A 14,526-nucleotide genomic window follows, 5' to 3' on the forward strand; every position below is an offset into this window, starting at 1 on the left:
GCAGTGGAAAAAATGGAGTCAAAATGTCACATCAGTGTTTCACACAGGAATAGATTGCTCCTTTCCAAAGGGCAGCAGTTCTGCACTGGGTTTTATTTTGTGGTTCCCAAGCAGAACTGTTGCCACACAGTGAAACAAGACAGTATTTTGGCTTTTCCATCCTGGTTTAGGATGAAAGGCAGTGTCATAGCATCATTAGGCAATGTTTCAGTAGGGTGGACGTAGTTTCCTAGCCCGTTACAGCAAGAGTGTGCTTCTTGCTAGGAGGTAAGGATGAGTCCCAGGGATGTGCTGCTTCTGCTTCCAGCACATTTGATCCAGCCCAGCTCTTTCAAGGTGTGTGGAAATGAGCTACAATCTCATCATTCCTGCAGAGGCTTCTCGGAGGAGATAGCAGAAGGGTCACAGCGCCTCTGGAAATCTCCCTTCAGGTGATGTGCGGATGTGCCATCACAGTTCACAGCAGACAGACAGAATAACCTTTAGGGCATGGTGAGAGGCAGCATTTTGAACTCAGAGCCGGGGAGCTCAGGAGCTCATTTCTCTGACACATCACCTGTGTCCCTGCCACTTCCTGCATCCCCCTGAAATACCTTTGTCCTAAACCATCACTTCCTTAGCTGGAATTGAAAAAAAAAGAGCTGGGGAGTTGGTCCCTTGTGTGCTACCCACACAGAAACCACCCAGACCCTCTGCTGTGGCCAATTTTGCCTTAATTTGAGCCACTCTCAGCCTGCGTGGAGGTGGGGTCTGCCCCACCAAGCCAGCCCCCAGCAGCAGCACGGCTCCGCTGCCCTCTCTCACCTTCCCTGCATCACAGCCTCCCCAGAGAGGTGTGGAACTTAGGTCCTGAGCTGTTTTTTCCTCCCAGATTTATCTGACGGGGTGGTGGGGAGGTGAGCAGGCTGGAGCCAGGTGAGCTGGGGCACGTGTAAGCTGGCACGGGCTGCCCGTGTTAGCCGGAGGCTCCCGCAGCAGCTCCGTGCCCTGTGCTACTGGTGATGCGGCACTGGGAGGAAAGCGCTGGCTCTCCCTCCTCCCCTCTCTGGAGTAAATAATGGTACTTTTTATTTAGCTATTATTTCCCAGTGGCAGATATCTCCTCAGCTGTCTGTTTAACTATCTTTATCTCACCCTCCTTCTCTGTTTGATATAGTTATAGATAAACAGATAGCTACCTTAGTAAATAACATGTTTTTAAGAGACCAGTGGTATGGTTAACATAGTGCAGCAGCTGTTGATTTGTCTTTCACTGTTGGGTGTTTTTTTTTTCTTAAGGAAATGCTTTAAATAAGGGATACTTCATCTATTAAAAAAAAATACACTTGTAGCAGCTGCTAAGCCCATCCATAAGCCTGCTTTACGTTGTATTTGTGATGGGACTGACAGTGCATGGAGGAGCCTGATTATACACAATTCCATTTTAGCAAGCCCTGCGATGTAATTTCACAGGGCGATCAGTGTTTGAATGTAATAGCAGCCTGTGCTAAGGTGTCAGAATATTAAAGGCACTAATGGAAAAGCTCCCTGGTACACAAGGGGGACAGCATTACAGGAGACGTCGCAGATGGCTGGGCACTAAACTAATGGGGCAGGATCCAAGAAGGGAAAAAAAACCTAGAGAAGGGAGAGCTCACGGGAGCACGGGCACCTGCTTCCCTCTCACACGGAAATTAAACAGCGAGCGAGGGAGAGGCGACTGTGTGCTTGTGTAAAAATAGAAATCGAGGGGGGAAAATACCCCCTTTGAAAGGGCTTGAGGGTTTTGACAGCAAGCCCAGTGCCAGCTTTTCTTGGGAAAGGCGTGAGGTTAGATTAAAGGGGTGCATGTCTGGGGACTGTGGTGCATGTCTGAGCATCGCAGCCATCGTTTGTGGCCCTGGAAAGAGAAAAGGGGGCGACTGGTGTATACGGTTACCCACCCTCATGTAGTACAGCAAAACTGAGCTGTCTTTGGTGGTTGTTAATCTCCAGCTAAATCCAAGGAGGGTGAGACCTGCCCGCCTCGCTGCTGCCCTCATGGCTTGGCTCTGCAGCATGGCACGTCTGCTGGGGCCCCATCCTGCCCTTTTCTGTCCTCACGTGTGCAGGGGCTGATGGTGGGTCTGATTTTGGGGTAGTGCCAACATTTGCCTGCTTTCCAGAATTGTTGGAGGCATCTTCCCCTTCCCACTGAACCCCCAGTTTCCCCAGGAGCAGCCAGAATCACACTAGTCCATTCTTGTCTGTGTGGAGAGGCAACCGTGGCTGCGTGAATTATCCTTGAAGTATGTTTGCAGGTTTTCCTTGGTGTCGTACCCAGCTTTCTCGCTCTGCCAGCCACAGTGCTGTGGTGGGGAAAGGCTTAGCCCTGCTTTCCTGCTTGAATTGGCTCTACAGGGGCTGGGGCAGCACCGGGGAGATAGCACCATGGGACGTGAGCCCATCCTTCCCAAGGCTGGAGGGGTAAATCAGCCTCGTGTAGGTACTCCCTGGTAGCTGTCTGCCATGTGGTGTGTGTCTCTGCCTTTCAGGTGCTAATTGGGAGCTGCCTGTGTACCTCAGCGCTGGGAGCTGATTGCATACATCCACGTAACCCAGCCTGGGTCTCGGTCGCCCTGCAGTGCAGCCAGAAACTCCGGGACACTGTGAGAAGGCAGCCCTGTTCAAACAGACATGACCTGCAGCTCAAGGGCAGGGCCACTTGTCCCAGACCGGGAAAGGTGCTGGGCACGTGTGCCTCCAGCCTCTTGTCTCCACAGCAGCCCCTGGGTTCCTGCTGCAATGCTCTGCTTGGCCGCCTGACCCTGCCCTCAGACACCCCCCCCCACCCCTGGGTCCTGCCAGCAGCCTCCGTCCTTGAGCTGCTTTCCTGGTGGCTTATGGCTCTGCTTGTCCCCTCTCCTGGGCCAGCACTGGCTGTGCACACCCCAGCTCTATTTCCCAGCCCTCCAGGGACCCAGACCTGTAGCTTTGTTTTGCTTGTGACCAAACCCAGGGCTTTGACCCAGGTCTCCATGGCATTAACCTAGTGTGTCGCCAGCTGCAGAGCACACAGCAGTCGAGAACATTTTATCCAGGATAATCCCTAGCCTGGGAGCAAGGCAGAAACTGTTCTTGTTCAAACACAGGGAAATGTGAAGCCTAAACCGCTTGGCACTTTGACACTCCGGAGTCAGGCACGCTGGTGTGTTTCTATTGCGGTCTAAGCCAGGGCACGAGCTAATCCTGCACAGCAGCAGGGCCACCTCCCTGCTGCCCAGCAGGGCCACAGCGTCCACATGCACCCTGGAGAGAGGCTGTTGGTGGCTTCAGAGTCCATCCTGCCCCTTCTGAAGTTAAGAGGAGTTTTGACAGTGAATTTGCATGACTTTGGCTGAGTTGGGGTATTGCCAGGACATGGGCAAGCTGAGGATGCTCAGGTGTGTGTCTGGGTGGGAAGGAGGGCCAGGCATTGCATGCCTCAGTTTCCCTTTTGCAGTGCTCCTATGGACAGAGGTCTGATGGCATGGGCTTCTTATTTTAATAAGGAGAAAACACATACAATTATGCTGCATTCTCCGCATCTTATCTGACACCTTGCTGCCTTCCTTTAAGTTTGACCTGTCCCCTTCCCATCATGGACTGGGGGCACCTCACCTCTGTAAAACACTTCCCAAAGGTGGGCAGAGCCAGACAGCTCCTGTGTGCCCAGCACTCACCTTTCCAAAAACAGAGCGTTCATCTTTTTGTTTAATTTACTGCCTGACGTGAGGCATAAATATGTGGCTGTTTTAATGACCAGCTTTGCAAATGGAGTGATGTGGACACCAGCTGGGCTTGCCAAAGGTTGCTCGGCAGGGCCAGGTGGGGCTGGCAAGGTGGCTTGTGTGCGAAGGGCTCCCCGCTCATCCGGGACATGGGGGAAGCTGGCTGTATGGCACTGTTGTCTGAAAAACCTTTGAGTGCCATTGTATGAAGAGGGCAGAGCACCAGGAAGGGTCCCAGCACCTCTTCAGCAACATGGGAGGATTGTGTCCAGATCTCGTCCTCCCACTGCATGGTGCTTGCAACGGCAGAAATTTCCAAGGGCAGCACCAGCTTCTGCCTAACTGGGGCCAGACCCATCGTGGTGATCCTATATTCGGTGTGTCAGCCCTTCTCCTTCCCCCAACAGCTCTCGGAGGGTTTGTGCTCTGGAAAGGGACATTCCCTGGGAAAGGGCACCACTCACACCTTCTGTGTCCTGCCATGTCCAAACCCCAGCCAGACCGCCTCCTGCTCGGTGGCACCGCAGATTTATTTGGCAGAGGACAAACACTCTCCACTCTTGTCACCCCCACCCCTTAATTATTAGCAGAGATGTTTAATCCAAGGCTTCAGCAGGTGCCACATGGGGCAGAAGTTGTTTTCGTGCACCCAGTGCCACTCAGGAGTGTTCGGGGAGCTTGGTGCACTGGAAAAAAGTAATTAAACATGAATGGTATAAATGCTGTACTGGTCAGTCCGGAGGCCCCTCTTGCCTCTGTGTTTGTAAAAATTAAATGCCTCTTATTAGCAGCACAGCAGAGATCTGTAATACACGTGGACAGAAAGGCAGGGATGGATGGAGTTGGTGTCAGGGCAGCAATTGCTTATCATGCCTTATCTGGGAATATGAAACTGTATTGCATGACATCCAGAGGCAGGCTGAATAGATATGCCAATTCATCTCGAGCCCGGGCTTTGACAAGCTAGACTGCCCTTGTTGAAAGGCATCAGTCAAACAAGAGCTGCTGGCTGCTTTTCCCTTTCTTATACTTTCTCTCGCTCCCGCGCTCCCTCTCCCTCTCTCGCTGCCTCCCCTCCCTCCGCCTTTTTTTTCTAAGCTTTTTCCACACAAAATTGAAAAGCTTTGGAAATAATAATAATAAAAGCCCCCCAAACTAATACCATTTTAAGTACAGGCCCCCCCCTCCCCAAATGGGATTGATAAGGAACCCCAGTGTATGAAGGCATGTTTAGATAACATTGAGAATATTATAGCGAGTGAGAGAAAGTAGGGGGAAAAGCTTCCTGCCGCGTCTAAGCCGGGAAAGGCGACGGCACCCTGGCTAATACGAGTGTTTAATATTTGATGTGTTGGGATAAAGCAGGATCACCTTCGAATTGAATTGAGTGTCAGAATGAGAATCTATTACTGAAATTCTTGTGTGATTTGACAGCAAAGCAGACGATGTTATTCTTCACTAGTTACCGCAATCTTCTCCCCTACATCACTTAAATATTTTTTTCTTTGCTTGAGTAAACACACATTATCCTTTTTTTTTTCCACCTCCCTTTCCTTTTTTCTCTCCCTCTTTTATACTTCTTTTTTTTTTTTTTCGTTAAATCAAACCTGCCTTTCGCAGGGCTGATGGAGTAGATTGTTATTTCTTTATTTGTCCTATTAAATGGAATTCCTGATCGTTTAATCCTGCTTTTGTAAGTGATTTAAAAATACTTGAAAAGCTGTGAATGTGGCAGCACTTCTGACTAAACTGCTTAAAAGGGACACGTTACACCTGGGTTTAGCTCCGTTACACCTGGGTTTAGCTCCTGTCTCTCGACAGGCAGCGAGGGTAGCAGGCTCCGGCGCTGCCGGGGCTGAGCCATCCCAGGCTCCGTGCCGCCATCCTACCGGAGCAGCTTCCCTCGGCACCTTCCCTGCGGCAGAGGAGCTCTGCCGTTGTCAGCTGGGGCTTGACAAGCTGCTTATTCATTACCTGCCTCTTCTTTAATGGTGTTCAGCCCCGATCCAGCAGCCTTGCTACCAAATGATTTGGTGGTGGGGTCAGGCCCTCAGTGGTGTTAAATTTGCCTTGTTGTGCCAGTAAGTTTGCGTGGCAAGAAATCCCAGCTAGAAATGTCCACCTCATCCCTGAAGTGACATGCAATTAAAATGGGGTGTCAGGAGACCACCTTGGAGTCCCCAGTGTCCTGGGTGCTTTTCAGGGATGGCCTCCAAGACACCCCCAGCCCCAGAACCTTACAGTTACTGGGTGGCACTGAAAACATTCTAAGCTGTGTTTGAAAGCCCACTTAGTTGTAGACATGACCTCTTTTTTTCTTCCCACCCTACGAAGTAATATAAAACCTTGACATCTCATCATGGCAGCAGTGGAATGAGGAGAGTCAGAAGGAAATTCTTATTTTGGGCAGACGCGGTGCACAGTGATATGACAAGAGGAGGAAGACACTTTTGCTGTCGTTGTCATTTTCTCCATTGTGGAAACGTCAGGGGGGTCAGCTCCGATCGGCAGACTGCTGCGCCCAGCCTGATCCTGGGAGAACACAGCTGGTGCTTGCTGCTTGCCCAAGCCAAGGGCAGCTGGGGAGATCTTATGGATGCTTTCTATCTATTTAAAAATTTTTTTTGAATTCTTAATAGAAACTTTCAGCAAAAAACACCACTTTTTTTATTCCTTAGTACCCACTCTTCAGCATCTTCTCAAACCGCAGAGCTCCTTTGCTCCTAGGAGGACTTTTTCCAAAAGGGAGTATTAACTCCCTGCCCAAAAGTTCCTGTATTAATATAAAAATTACAATTGGAGGGTGAAACAGATAAAACCTCTGGGTGGGACATGAAAAATGACAGGGTTGCCGGGCTGGGCTGGGCATGAGGAGGCTCTGTGCTGGTCCTGGCAGTTCTTGCTGCTGTGGTTTGTGAGCTTGCTCATGCCATCGCAAAGCCCAGAGCCTTGCTTCCCTCCTGCGCTTCAGCTAAAGCACCCAGAGCAGTGGGCCACTGGCAGCTTTAGTGGAGGTCAGACAGGCTGGGGGCTGGCCAAGCAGGTCCCAGCATCAACACCTGCAGAAGGGACATGGCTGGCTCTGTCAGCATCAGCACGTTGCCCTAGCAGAGTTCTGGCAGCTCCATGAGGACCCGCCCTGTCCATCCCTGTGCCTGTGGGAAGGATTTGTGGGGCTCCCCATGTAAGTGAGCATCCTGACCTCTGCACAGGTGCCCTGTTTGCATGATGCAGGATGTTAAATCTTGCCTTAATGTGACTGCCAAACACCAGTTTTTGTGAAGTGTGCCGGGCACTTCCCCATAAATAAATGATGGAGCATTATTCAGTCCACTTAGATCAATACATCAGCTTGACAAGTTCCAGTTCTGAGAATTTTCTGACCCCCTGGAATGTCTTTGCTGCAGCTGTGCAGCTTATAAACCATGGTGTGTAGCCCAAACAAGCTCCAGGGAGTGGGACATCAGGACATGGCTGTGTTGGTGCTGCCAGCCCCAGCATTGCTGGTTTGCACTGGGATTGCAGCAAAGGCAGGTGGGGCAAAGTCGCTGCCAAATTGGGCAAATCCTGTATTCTTCCCCCTGCAAGCAGCGCCATGGCACTGCCCAGCCTCACTGGCATGCCCTCCGTGCGCTCCTGTCCCAGTGCAGAGGACCATTCTTGTCCCACAGCACTACCAGGAATGGGCCATGGAGCTCTTGTTTCAGGCTTTTTGCAAACTGAGGCAGATGCGTCATGGCCACCAGGAAGGTTTGTGACCCAGTGCTACAGGAGGATGGTTTCAGACCCCTATAAAGCCAGCCCCAGGTGCTGCAATTCTTTGCATGCAGCATCTCTATGCCCCAGGCTGCTCTACCCCGTGTCTTGTTCCTACTAATGATTTTTGGATTTTCTGCCGGTTAGGTGAGGTATGGGTTACCTAAGGACCTACGTCCCCACACTGGTACTTTTAACAAGGTGTGAATTATCCGTGGTGCTGGCTCTGTGCATGGAAACACAGTACGTTCCTCACCTAGTGCTGTTAGCTCACATTTATCACAGGAGTATCTGCTTACCTTTGATTCGAGATCCCTACATCAGGGACCCAGGGTGGTATTTGTCTGTGAACTGCTGCGTATGCCTATGGGATTGTATAAGTAAATAAATATAATTAATAATCATCTGACTTCAGAGCAGCATTGGCAGGGAGGTAAACGTAGCCTTCATAGAATTACAAACAAAATCAGGAAAAAGGGAAGACCTTTCTAGGAGCTGGTATGAATGAAAATAATAATTGTGTTCAAGCTGCTTGAAAATTATTCTGCAAACATCGTTCGGGTGGTTTTTAGCAGATCAGAGGCATTGAGTTTGTCTCTAAATCAGAATTTTGACCAAAACTATTTAAAAATAGCTTTTTTAAAAGGTACCTGAATTTTTTATTTATAAAGATAAAGGTGAAAATCAAATGCCACACGGTCCTGGCCCTGCTTCAGTGTCTGACCTAGAAGGGAGCAACCCACTCCCTGCAACACCAGGACTGAACCGAAGGGAGAGACAAATTAGTGTGATTTCCTCGCAAAAAGGGTTTCATGGCATTTTTTAAATCCTTTGGCTTGCGAACGAACCAGAGGCATCTCAGGCTTTCTCACAGTTCGCCGTAGGGGATAAGTGCTGAAGGGGCAGGGGTATGCGTGCCGCCGGCAGCTGCGCGGGGCTGGCACGGGCTGGCGGGAGAGCGGCTGCGGGTGACACCGGTGTCCCGGAGGCTGCGCGGAGCCAGTGACTAGCCGGTGGCCATGGCCACCCTAGCAGGCTGGGGAGCCCCGTGTCAGGGAGCCTCCGGCACTTTCTGCCTCGCTTTAACAGTCAGAAGAAGAACTTTCCTGTTTAAAGATTAAACGTTGTCTTTAAATATTAAAGAGCAAAGCTCCTCGCTCTTGATTGTGTGGCTGCTGCCGGCAGGCGGCTCAGAATTGCCAATTTTAATTAAAAAACTTTATTTTCCAACACAGCCCAGCAATGGCTCCTCCTCCTGGCTGGGGCTGGCTGACCTCTCCCCTGGCTTGCCTTCATCTCTGCCCACATTTTCCGCTGCCTGCAGCAAAGTGATGGTCCCTGCCAGCCCTGAAGTGTGGACGGCCTCATCTGGGACTGATCAATGCCCCTGGCACTTCCTTCCAAAACCCCAGGAAAAACAATTAAAACCCGATCGATCCTGCAGGCAGCTTTGAATATGCATAAGTGCACACTTGACCTTCAGTGGTCAGGCCAACTTCCACCCCGGCTGCTTAGCTAGTTTGCTCAGGTATTGTGGCTGTACCGAATGACCTTGATTAGGAAAGCAAAACTCGAGGCAGGGATGGGCCCAGGGCCGATCCTGGGGCTGATCCTGGGGCCAGGGCACGTGCCACTGGCTCCCTGCTGATGCTGCTGCCGCGGAGCCTGGGGAGGCAGGCTGGGCTTGGCACTAGCACCCTGCTGCAGGGCCTTTCCAGAGCTGTCGCGGTGGCTTTCCCAGGATCCTGCCAGCCTTCTGCTGTGCTCCCTCAGTTGCTCCTGGCCAGAGTCCAAGGGATGTGTCTGGGCTGGGAAGGCAGCCTGTGATATGGTAGCTCAGAGCCTTCCTTGTCCCTATGCAGGGACAGCCTGTGTGTCCTCCCGGGAAGCATGCAGGGACACCCCTTCCCAAGGGATATCCCCCCACTGCTGGCAACCCTGGGCCTGGACCCACTGGTGCTGAGCGTGGGGACCTTCCTGCAGTGTGCCTGGGCTTGCTCTTTGGGACAGAGCCCAGGAGAGGGAGCCGCATGGGGAGCCACTGCAGCCGTCACCCCGAGCCACCCGGCAGGTGGGTGGCAGGGTCCCATCCTGACCACAGACCCCAGCTCCCCACTGTGCTGCGGCTAGCCAGCCTGCATCCCAGCCGTGGCAATGAAGATGCCAGAGCATGTTTGTTGAAGGCAAAGGAAACCTCCCCGTTGTGTACACAAAGTGTAATTTCAGTGAATTATGCACAGACTTAATTAGGAGTTTTAATTGCTAATCATCTCCCAACAGGATTAGCAATGCTGTCTATTAATTATCTGCAGAGCCCTCTGTTTTGCTAAGGCAGGAGTAACAAAGCAGCATGAATGGTTACGTAGGCCAGTAACAAATTAACTCCCTCAAGCCCTGTAGCTCCTGGGGGGGGGGGGGGGGGGGGGGGGGGCTGCAGCGGCAGGGGCTACATGGGGACTGGCCCTGCCCGTGCTGGGCAGAGCAGCAGGTAGCAGTGGCCAGAGGGACTGGCAGCAGGGCCCAGTGGCAGGCAGGTGGGTGGTGGGCTGCGGGGCGCACCGCTCAGCTCCACTTGCCCAGTTCAGCCCTGCTCGCACTTGCAGAGCATCCCCCCCACCCAGCGTCCGCAGCCTGCGGAGGGTGTCGGTGGTGCCCTGCTGTGCTGTGGCTGTGGCCGTGGTTAGCGATGATCCCCGCTGCAGGAGGGAGATAGGGGCTGCTGGATTGACCTGATCTCATGTGGGGACAATGGCCCTCACGGCAGCAGAGATAGCACCAGCATGAGCGACGCTAAGCCCACGCACCCTTCTTACTGCTCACAATGAGGCGCTGAGCTTAATTCCTCAAGATGAAGAAGATACGTGGCTGTCAGGCTGTAATTACAGCCATGAGTGTGACACAGAGTCCTGGCTGCTTTCATGTGTGCATTGTCCGGTGGGGTTTTGTGCTGCTCAGGCTCCTGGCTGCCTCATTCCTGGTGGAAGCCTTGCCAGGGGATGCAGCTGGGATGGAGCAGGCTCCCGCCGGCCAGGCTGTGGGCTCTGTGCAGTGGGGTGAGCAGTGCTGGCTTCCAGTAGTGTTTCTCCCAGCGATGGAGAGCCCTGACACAGCTGGGGTCTGGGGATGGAAAGGGAAGGGGAGGCTGGGAGGGCTATGCTTGCCAGGGAGGGAAGGGGACTGCCTGGATGTGGGCACCCCTTTCCAAGCCCCCCTGACTCCTGCTTCTGACCTCATCCTTGGTGAGGCAGCAATGGGGGCACAGTGTTGGAGCAACCCAGGGACATATGTGACAAGCTCACAGCCCCCAGCTTGCCCCAGTGTGGTGAAGGTGGTCTTGAGTGATGCCAATCTGCCACAGTACCCAGTAAACCTTGTGAGATTGTCACCTATTCAGGACACCACCAGAGGCCCCGGACAGCTTTTCTCTGAGGAGCATCAGGGGTGGCAGGCCAGGGTGAGGGCGCTTTGTTCGGGTGGCTCCAGGAGAGCTGCTATGAGGGTGATGCATGGGGCTGCACTGAACATAGCAAACACAGACTCAATGCTGGCCGTGGGAGCAGCCAGGCCTGGGCAAATATAAAACATGTCTGCACATGGGCTGTGCACCCGTCTGACCCTCTGCTTCTCTCTTCCAGGCGTACAGCTTTGCCATGGGGAGTTGGCCAAAGAACGGGCTCTTAGACATGAACAAAGGACTGAACCTACAGCACATAGGGAGGCCTCACAGCGGGATAGGTGAGTGACACCATGCTGCACCCTTCCTGTCCCCGTGGCTGCTGCTCCGGGCATACAGGAGATGCCTTGGCTCTGAGAGCTTGTCTAGGCTGGGGTGCTGAGAGCCAGACAAAGGGCTGCAGGGTTTCCAGCTGGTAGAAGGGACGAAGATGTGTCAGGGCAGGATGGGTACGTGGATGAGCTCTCCACCCCTGGCACACCTGCCTGTCCCTCTGGCTGGGGAACTGCTCCCCTGGGCAGCCACTCTGGCAGTGCTTGGGCTGGGGGTGGATGTGGGCAGTACCAGGACTTGTGCTGTGCCTGGAGTGCAGGGCAGGAGTCCCCAGGCTGGGTGGGATGCTCTCCCTGTTGGACCAGTCCTCTGTCTGCTCTGGCTGCTGCATTTGTCCTTGGAAAGGAGGCCCTACCAGGCAGCGCAGCCTCAGGAGCTGGCTGGAGACCTACTGCAGAACTAAGATGCTTGGTACCAGCTGGAGAACTGAGTCATCATCCCATTTGCTCACATGTGTGATGAGTTTCATGATCCCACAGTCTGCTCCAAGATAAACAACTGAGACTACTATGCGCAGTGGCAGAGCTCCATGTTTCCCCTAGCTCCTCTGCAGCGGGGATGAAAGTGGTATGAGGAGGGAAACCTGGCCCAGGACGCTGACACCATATATCTGCCTGCTGCTTAACGCTTGGAGGCGCAGAGCTAGGCCAGCAGTAGGCTGTGGTATGGGCAGGAGTTCAGATTTACTGGGCTGTAAGCAGGGCTGTAATTCAGGGCTCCATCACTCTTGCCAGTCTTGTTTCTCTGCGGGGTGTTGGATCACCTCTTGGAGACCAGCGGTCAGGTTTTCCCTCTGCCTCCCAGCCTTTCATCCACTGTGAGTTGTGAGCGTTAACGTTTGCAAGGAGGTAAGATTTACTTGGAAAAGTCACCGGCTACCTGGGCCTTGAGGAGGCTGGTTAATATTGTTTCAAGACTCTAACCATTAAACTCTCCAATCAATCCAAGTTAAGGAGATGAATTATTTAAAGCTCACTAGCTTTTAATTAGCAAGCTCCTTTTGAACTATGGATCTGGTTGCATTATTGACAGAGGTAGCATTAAAATTTGCTTCCTTGCCTGGGAGCAGATTTGCGATTTGCCTTGCTTGTGTGCCATGTTGGGGGGAATCATGGGGAGGGAGCAGGGACTGCAGGAATTGTGTGTGCATGTCCTGCTCTGGGGGCTTGGCCTTTTCCTAGGGTCTCCTGGGGGATGTAGGGCTGGTTTGTGCCTCATCTTTCATCATTTTATTTATGGCAAGAGCCCTCAGTTGCTGTCATCTCTTACTCTGACAAGGTGTCCCCAGCTCTGGAGTATCATCTGTCTGGTGTTGGTTTCTGCCTGTGTTTATGTCAGTGCTGTTGTCTTGCACAGGTGTCTGTGCCTGATGGAGTTCAGAGACACACCGTTTGTGTCCCTCCCTATTCCAGTCCTTTAGGCGGGTTTTGCTTCTTAATTTCTGTCAAACTCCCTCTGCGGGGGAGCACTCCCAGCTCACCCCAGTGCCAGGTGAGCCATGTGACCCAGCCAGCCAAGCTCCCTGCTTGCAGCGCTCCATCCCAGTGGCAGACCTGCCTTTCACACGCTGTTTGGAAGGGTTTATGTGGGTGCTGTGAAGGATGCCAGGCCAGCAGCATGATGGTCTCCATCACCCTGGCACCGGTGCACACATGCCCTGTGTGTTGCAGCCTACTGGCTGCTCTGCTTGGGCTGAGTCCAAAGCAGCTCTGCCCTGGGCATCTGCGATCCTCTGCCTGCCTGCGGAGGTGGCAGCCACTGGCACCCTGTGCCTGGTGGCTTTACTGCAGGCTGAGCTCCTGGGAGTGAGCTGGAGGCATGGCTTGTTGAACGGCAGCCAGGGAGAATGGCTTCTCCTCCTGGCCAGCTTGGGAGCCCCAGGCACAGCTGCTGCCCGTGGTGTCAGGGCTGCTGGCTTTTGGGCTTAGTAGCCCAGTGTCCCCCCTGGGAGAAGGCTTGGGGCGATGCTGGTGTCTGGAGACATGGCTTGCCTGGCATTTTGTCAAGGCACCAGCCTTCTGACTTTCTGGCTGCTTTGTTTCCCAGCCTGCTGGCCTTTTAGGTCCTAGGCATGGATCAGGTATTGCCTCTAGGTGACAGCCCAAGAGGTCCCTAGGTCAAGGAGGGGCCACTCACTGCAGGAGTGGCCTGGCTTCCTTGGGTCTGGCTTTGCTGCCTCATCCTGGAGCAAGTGTCAGTCCTCCACAGCTGAGTCCTTCCATACTGGCTACTGGGACTGGGCACAGTCATCCCAGTTGCTGGTGGTTACCCTGTGACCTGAGCAGTCCTTACTCCTCTCCTCCTTCATGCTTTCAACTGTTTTTCCTTTAGGACTGGGAGAAGCTACGCCATCCCTTGCCCCAGGCTGCCCTCCCCCTCCCTCCCTGGCTGTAAGAAGCCTTGCTCCTGCCACAGCCCTGCCCGCTCGGCACAATAAGCGACCCCTCCTCAAGGACAGCTGCTGGAGAGGAGGGGGGAGAATGCTGCAGCATGCTGCTTGCCCACCTCTTGCTGCTGTGGTGAGACAAGCTGGCTGTGGCTCTGGGGGAGTTCCCACGTGGTCTAGAGCTTTCCTTTTCTTTTGTGGTCAATCCTGGGGCGCAGCAGCGTGGAGGGCTTCCCCAGGGGTGCCCAAGGTGGGTGTAGCTAGGGTCAGCCTCTGATTTTCATGGCCCTCATGGGTCGCTGGTGTCCAGAAGCCTGCAAACCAGAGGGCTGAGAAGGAAGCAGCAAGGAAATGCGTTAGCCAGCCACACCAGTTTCATGAATACTGTGCCATGTGAAAGAGCATCCATGCAGCTCCTTTCCCAGCAGCATGGGGTGCAATCCAGGGGGATGCAGGCAGTCCTGTGAAGCCTCAGCTCGCTTATACAGGAATGCGCAACGTGGATGTTTCCCTTCAAATCTGACAGAAAAATTGCAGTGGATGGCCACTTGTTTTTGCAAACAATTTGCAGGGAATTTTGCTGTCTTGCCTGATCGGTTGTGTATTGCTTTGTTTTCAAATCACTTTCTGATTCACTGGCTCAGCAGATATCTGCTCCAAATCCCTGCACTTGGCATGCTCAGGGACCAGTCCTGCTCTGTGCTTCATCTCCTCTCCTTCATCTTGTTCAAAATCCAGGGAGTTAGGGGCATTCAAACCCCTGCAGGTCCAAGGCCAGATTCTGGACAGGAACCTCACCTTTAGCATCTGGTGCGTGTGGGCGGAAGGGGCTCATGGTGGAGTGTGGTGGAGTCTCACCACATCCCTGG

The 14,526-nt window shown here is 53.2% G+C and overlaps 1 protein-coding gene across 4 annotated transcripts in view; it reads left to right on the forward strand.

The window, feature by feature from the left end:
- ERI3 (ERI1 exoribonuclease family member 3) overlaps window positions 1–14,526 on the forward strand; it is a 135,203-nt gene that overhangs the window by 85,239 nt on the left and 35,438 nt on the right. For all 4 annotated transcript variants that reach the window (XM_056356713.1, XM_056356714.1, XM_056356712.1 and 1 more), the window contains exon 7: window positions 11,120–11,219. In XM_056356713.1, coding sequence (XP_056212688.1) covers window positions 11,120–11,219 — 100 coding nt within the window. The remainder of the gene's footprint in view (window positions 1–11,119; window positions 11,220–14,526) is intronic.

The sequence above is a fragment of the Falco biarmicus genome, chromosome 11 (genome assembly GCF_023638135.1).
Source record: "Falco biarmicus isolate bFalBia1 chromosome 11, bFalBia1.pri, whole genome shotgun sequence".
Taxonomy (NCBI): domain Eukaryota; kingdom Metazoa; phylum Chordata; class Aves; order Falconiformes; family Falconidae; genus Falco; species Falco biarmicus.